Source organism: Musca vetustissima, unplaced genomic scaffold (genome assembly GCF_032173495.1).
Source record: "Musca vetustissima isolate MV318-11 ecotype Yass unplaced genomic scaffold, APGP_CSIRO_Mvet_v1 utg2072, whole genome shotgun sequence".
In the NCBI taxonomy this organism is placed as follows: Eukaryota; Metazoa; Arthropoda; class Insecta; order Diptera; family Muscidae; genus Musca; species Musca vetustissima.
The window spans coordinates 100113-107318 of NW_026886532.1; the positions used below are offsets into that span (position 1 = coordinate 100113).

The 7206-nt window shown below is 33.0% G+C and overlaps 1 protein-coding gene across 1 annotated transcript; it reads left to right on the forward strand.

The window, feature by feature from the left end:
* The first annotated feature begins 1911 nt into the window (after positions 1-1911).
* LOC133334008 (large ribosomal subunit protein uL22) lies at positions 1912-6596 on the forward strand. Its single transcript, XM_061542309.1, has 3 exons — positions 1912-1981; positions 2256-2352; positions 6061-6596. The coding sequence occupies exons 2-3, from the start codon at positions 2272-2274 to the stop codon at positions 6538-6540; spliced, it is 561 nt and encodes a 186-aa protein (XP_061398293.1). The 5' UTR covers positions 1912-1981; positions 2256-2271; the 3' UTR covers positions 6541-6596.
* The last annotated feature ends 610 nt before the right edge of the window (positions 6597-7206 follow it).

Here is a 7206-nt window from a genome sequence, read left to right on the forward strand (position 1 = left end):
TAAAATAAAGTTTGGTAAAAAATAAAAAAAACAGCATTTGGAAAAGACACACAGTAGATGTAATTCACTTTGGAATGATACCAAATAGCTGTATGAGACACATTTTTTTTAATGAGATCTATCATTTAATATTATTCTCTTTATTAACGTTATTTTTGTAAAATAAATAATTTTTGTTAAAACAAAAATCCTAACCCCATCGGTGACAGGCTTTAGAAAATACACTGTAAATGCAAGTCACTTTAGAATGATAACAAACAGCTGCATCAGGTATTGTAACGGCAGCATTCTAAATATTAAAAATATATTTTTCGTTTTTTTTTTTTAATCCTTCATTTGCTTTGAGAACATTTATGAAATTCACGCTTCTTTAGCCTTGAAAACATTTAAAATAATCTACGTGTTTTACTCCCACGCTTTTTTGCACTGAATATTTTCTTTAACACCTTTATTGACGTTATTTTTTGTTTACATTAATCATTAAATAAATAATTTTTGGTAAAAACACAAAAAATCCAACCCCAAATAATGAAAAACTTTGTAAAGTCACTTAAAATGCAAGTCACTTTGGAATGATAACCAACAGCTGCATCAAGCATTGTAACGGCGGCATGCTATAGTAACTTGGACACACACACAACAATTTATTTTTTAAAATGAAAAATATTGTTTTAATTAAATAAAAAATAAACATTCATGGTTTACCACATGTCACTAAATCACAAATGATCATGTTTCACGAGAAATTTTAACATTTTAAGCTCTTTTTAAATAATTTTTGTCAAAAAAAAAAAAACAATCATCCATATGTGACAGTTATTGCAGTAGATACGGCAATTCACTTGAGAATGATAGCTAATTGCTGTATAAGGCTTTACAACGGCGTCATGTTATGGTGGCTTGGGCACACTATAAACAATTTATTTTAAAAATGGATTAACAGATTAACAAAAAAACTTTCTGTGTTGCCAGATGTTACTCAAACATTAGTAAATCCGTTTCACAAGAAATTGGCACATTTTAGTAATTCACTTGAGAATGATAACCAACGGCGTCATATTATGGTGACTTGGCTCGTTTTGTCGGTTACATTTGTACACTTTACTTAATTAAGTTTAGACAACAAACGGTAAAATTTTAAACAATTTAAGCAATTTTTAAATAAAAACAGGCTAAATGTATTTTTTATACTTTCAATGAAGAAGATTAAAAATTGAAAAAAAGATGCATCCCAAAAAAAAAAAAAACATTTCAAATCAAATTTAAAATTAGTAAAAATATCCAAAATACGTTTTCTTGTTTTTTTTTTTATTAATTTCGGTTCATTTATTGGGTAGGTTTACGTTTTTGGTATAGACCCATATAATGGAACACCGTATTTTCTGTATTTTCACAACGCACTTTGATTCTTTTTTAATCTTTTGTTCTGAATATTTTCATTATTTAAAAAAAAACTATACCTTTTTTGCTTTAAAATAATGTAAAAAATACACTTTTGTAGAACTCTGAAAATATAAGATACCTTTTACATTTTTTAGTTAATTTTAAAATAAATTTCATATAAAATTAATTTATTTCAACTCTTTCTTATATTTTTTCCAATCTCCATGAAGAACATTATTTTAGCGATTATTTTTTTCATTAAATTACAAAAAAACGTTACAAAGTATCAAAAATTATTGTTTTTATTAAATTTTTTATGATTTTCCCTTTTAATTCCTTATTTTTTAATTAGATCTTATTAATAATTTCATTAAAAATTAATTTCTTTCCTTTATTTCCCCTATTCTCTCTTCTCTCATTGAAAAAATACCCACATATGGCATCTCTCTCTCTCACTCCTCTACAGTTAAAACAAATGGCATCATTCCCTCTGAGCTATGTGTCAAAGAAATACAACTCTGTATGGCATGCACCGTTTTACCCACCATATGACAGCTGTCAAAAAAGTTCTTTTCCGGTTTAATTCACTAAGAAGAAGGTACGATATTTTCCGTAAAAAAATTTAACGAAAAAATTATAAAACATCAAGAAAATAATGGAAATAAATAAAAAAGTAAAAGTGTTAAATGATAAATGACAATGTGTGGCATAGAAAAGAAGAAATATTATAATTTGCCAAGCAAGTGTATAGAGAGAAATAAACAAATTAATAATTGAAAGCAATGGAAGACGACAATGTCACTAATGTGTTTTATTGTTTATCTTTTCATGTTTGTGCGTGCGTGTTCTTCGTTTGCCTGTGCCTGCTGCAGAAATTAAACACAAACCATGGGTCGTTACTCTCGGGAACCAGAGACAGCCGCCAAGGCTTGCAAAGCCCGTGGACCAAATCTACGTGTGCATTTCAAGGTATGTAAAAAACAACAACAACAAAAGTTTATCTTTGTAAAATGACAACATTGGCGGGGATAAGCAGCAACTGCAACAACAATGTTTGACAACTACTACTGTCCCCTCTGCTCTGCGTGTGCATGAGAAATCTTGTGTGTGTGCTTTTAACAAAAACATGTGAAAAAGTGAGGTTAGATTGTGTGTGATTTTTGTACTGAATTTTTATTAAAAAAATGTTAAAATTTGTTTGTAATTTTTAGGATAATCGTGTATAAGGCATCTCAAATCAGTTGTGAGACCTAATCAATGTCTTTATTTGTACAACTTTTGCAAAGATGCCAGATTAAAGGAGTTTCACTTCTACTGGTGAAATTTTGATTGATCAAGCATCAGCAGGGTATACGGAAATGTAACTATTCCTTTACTCTTCTTAGTCTTGAGTACAATATTTTTTTCAATAATGAATTTAATGTCAAGTATTTTATGATTGTTTGTGGAGGAATGTGTGGAGCCGAGCCTTAGGGCAAGGCGGATGAGGTAGGCCTGATGTATTAAAAAATTATTTGGATCGGCTGGAGTTTTGAAAATTATTTAGAAGTGTGTAAAATTAATTTATTCCAAATGTGATGAAATATGAAATACGCTAAGAGAATTTAACAAAAAAACAAAAATTAGGACCATCAATGATCTAAGCTCAAGGTCGGGACAACCTGGAAGATCAGATTTAAATTGCCTTCTGCTGACAAAATGCTTCCTGTTTTGAATTTTTCGTATGATGAAACGTAAACAAAACTGTTGATCAATACCATTGATCTGAGATAGACCTTGACATTGATCTAAAATAAGCCTTGGGACCACCTATGTTGGTTACCACAATCACAATGAAAATCTATTAGCTTCTTGGGAAATACTAAAAGCAGACTTGGGAATCGAGAATAGATCTAATCGAATACTCTATAAGTGATCCATATAATACTCTACAAAAGTGAGAGATGACTCTGGACACACCTTCAAATATCTGAATGTGTTTTGAAGTTTCAAGGTTCAGGTTTGCCTTTTTAGATTCTTATCTCAAATAATTGAAATACTAATGTTGTATTTTTTTATTTTCAGTGTTACCACTCCACCATAGGGAGGAACACTACTCTAGCATCACAACCCCAATGGAAATCAATTTTATACAAAAATGCCTTAGGGACCTTGTGTGGAGAAATTTTATACTAGAAGTTCTTCTGAACCCTATGTGGATAATTTTTATACAAATTATATGGGTGCTATAACATGTTTTGGAATAGCCCCCACGTAACGTCATTCGGGATCTTAGGGATTTTGAGCTTCTTTTTGAAACGAATTGGCTGTAATTTGATATATCGAGTTATTAGGTAGCAAATCATTCAGCCAAAAATTATCGATAGCGGTCCATATTTTAATATAGCCCCAATATAACGCTATTCGGGATTTTAGAGATTTGGGTCTCATTTTTCAATCGAATTTGCTGTAATTTGGTATTTTGAGATATCATTGGATAGCAAATCTTCCTGCCAAAAATTATCAATATCGGTCCATGTTTTGAAATAGCCCCCATATAACGCAATTCGGAATTTTATGGATTTGGATCTCATTTTTCAATCAAATTGGCTGTAATTTGGTATTTTGGATTCTCATTGTATACCAAATCTTCCTAACAAAAACTATCAATTTCGATCCATGTTTTGGTATAGCCCCCATATAACGATATTCGAGATTTTGAGAATTTTTAAATCATTTTTCAATGGAAATGGCTGTAATTTAGTATAATGGGTTCTCATAAGGTAGTAAATCTTCCTGCCAAAAATGATCAATATCGGTTCACGTTTTGGCATATCCCCCATATAACGCCATAATGGATTTTGGGGATCTTGACCATGTTTTTAAATCGAATAGGCTGTAATTTGGTATTTAGGGTTCTCTTAGAGTAGTAAATGTTTCTACAAAAAATTATCAATATCGATCCACGTTTTGGTATAGCCCCCATATAACGTCATTCGGAATTTTGGGGATTTTGAGATCGGTTTTCAATGGAATTGCCTGTAATTTGGTATTTGGATTTCTCTTTAGGTGACAAATCTTCCTGCCAAAAATGTTCAATATCGGCCCATGTTTTGGTATAGCCCCCATATAACGATATTCCGAATTTAACGATTTTGAGCTTCTTTTTCAGCCGAATCGGCTGTAATTTGGTGTTGTAGGCTCTCATTAGGTAGCAAATCATTTTGCCAAAAATTATCAACACCGATCGACGTTTTGGTATAGCAGCCATATATAAGTATTCCGAATTTAAGGGATTTTGAGCTCTATATTCATTCGAATTGGCTGTAATTTGGTGGTATATTGGGTTCTAATTAGGTATCTCATCTTCCTGCCAAAAATTATCAGTATCTATCCATGTATCGGTATAGCCTCCATATAACTCTATTCGGAATTTTAAGAGATTTTGAGCTTGTTTATCAATCGAATTGCCTGTATTTTCGTATTTTAGTTTCTCATTAGGTACCTCATCTTCCTGCCAAAAATTATCTATATCGATGAAGGTTTTGTTATAGCCTCCATATAACGGTATTCTAAATTTTAGGGATTTTGAGCTTGATTTTCAATCGATTTTATGGTAATTTGGTATATTTGGTTCTCATTAGGTAGTAAATCTTTCAGCCAAAAATTATCAACATCGGTCCACTTTTTGATATATCCCCCATATAAAGGTATCTCCCAATATTCGGCATTTTTAAGTTTTTATCAATTTTTTCCAAACGTTCATTCTCCAGAGTTATTCCTCCTCATCCGCAAACAAACAATCAGCAAAAAATACATTTTGCATCTTAAATCAGTTCTGGGATTTTTCAATATCCCATTTTGGACTTTTGCAAAGATGCTAGAGTGAAGAAATTCCATCTCCACAAAGATGGAATTTTAAATAGCCAAGATTTCACAGAATTTTGGAGTATTAAGTTTATAATTCCAAATATTCTTCTTTCACTTGGTTACATTGAAATTGCACCCTCCCCCTTTCCTTCTAAAAATAAAATCGATCTCGAAATACTACAGCATTTATGCGTTAAATGTAAAGTTCTCTCATCCTTTTCATTTGACTTTACATTTAAATAAAATGCTAAGATAAAACCACCCATTGACAGATAAACAGTGCTTAGGGCTTTGTAACCCACGGCCTAGGCACTACCTGTCCTGTTGAACATTACAGCGATTTATTTGCAATATTTTTAGATCAGTATTTTTAGCATTTTAAAATCATTTTGATAATTTTTTGTATTTCTCGGGATTATCATTTCCAATTAGAATGCTTAGATAAAATCCCATTGACAGATAAACAGTGTTTGAGGCTTTGTAACCAACGGCTCAAACACTACCTGTCCTGTTAAACATTAGCACACAGAATACAAAACAAATGTTGTCAATTCTTGTTTGCAGTCCCTCCGAAGTTGTCCTCCAAGTTTTACATTCTCATTTTGTACAGCATTTTATAATCTCAAGATAAGTTGTTGTCCCCAAACTTATCATCAACTTAGAATGCTCAGATAAAACCCCAATGACAGATAAACAGTGGCTAAGGCTTAAATTCTAGAGTTTAGACACTACCTGTCCTGTTAAACATTAACACGAACAGAAGTTTATTCTTCAAAACTTTCCTATGGAACCCCTCACTAATTTTGCATTTCTTGTTTTTATTTCCAGAACACCCATGAAACCGCCCAGGCCATCAAACGCATGCCCTTGCGTCGTGCCCAACGTTTCTTGAAGGCTGTCATCGACAAGAAGGAATGCGTTCCCTTCCGCCGTTTCAACGGTGGTGTCGGCCGTTGCGCCCAAGCCAAACAGTGGAAGACCACCCAAGGTCGCTGGCCCAAGAAATCCGCTGAATTCCTTTTGCAATTGCTCCGCAATGCCGAAGCCAACGCCGACTACAAGGGTCTCGATGTCGATCGTTTGGTCGTCGATCACATTCAAGTGAACCGTGCCCAATGCTTGCGTCGCCGCACATACCGTGCTCACGGTCGCATCAACCCCTACATGTCCTCACCCTGTCACGTTGAGGTCATCCTTACCGAAAAGGAAGAAGTTGTTGCCAAGGCCACCGATGATGAGCCCGCCAAGAAGAAGTTGTCCAAGAAGAAGATGCAAAGACAAAAGGAGAAAATGATGCGCTCTGAATAGACGATGCGTAGTTCGTTTTGTTCTTAATGATTTGTGTATAATTTTTTTTAAAACTAGTAGACCTATGTTGTGGTTTGTTTGTAATTGGCTAATTTGTATAGTCCAAGTACAAAAACAAAAACTAAAAAATGAGACAAAAAATAAGAAATGTTCAAATAAAAAAGATCCCAATTTGAACGGTGTTTTTTAAGAAAAAAATTAACAGATTTTTAATTGAGATTGTGGGTTATTTGGGAGGTCTAAAGGAGGTCTAAATGGGTTATTTTTAGGAGTTTATCGTTACTATTTTCAGGGGGTACTATTCTATTGTGGGAATTTTGAACTCGTTTTTCAACCGAATTGCCTGTAATTTGACATTTTGGGTTTTCATTAGATAGCAAATGTTCCTACCAAAAATCATCAATATAGGTCCATGTTTTGGTATAGACCCCACATAACGCTATTCGGAATTTTAGGGATTTTGAGCTTGTTTTTCAAACGATTTGCCTGTAATTTGGTATTTTGGGTTCTCCTTTGGTAGCAAATATTCCTACCAAAAATCATCAATATCAGTCCATGTTTTGGTATAGCCCCATATAACGTTATTCTGGATCTTGGGTATTTTTAGTACACTTTTCTAACGAAATGACTGTAATTTGGTATTTTGGATACTCATAAGGTAGCTCA

Bases quoted from the DNA above. Each gene is read 5' to 3' on its own strand.
- LOC133334008 (XM_061542309.1), top strand. From the start codon at position 2,272: ATGGGTCGTTACTCTCGGGAACCAGAGACAGCCGCCAAGGCTTGCAAA. The intron at 2,353-6,060 runs GTATGTAAAAAA...TTTTATTTCCAG, and splicing joins ATCTACGTGTGCATTTCAAG to AACACCCATGAAACCGCCCA.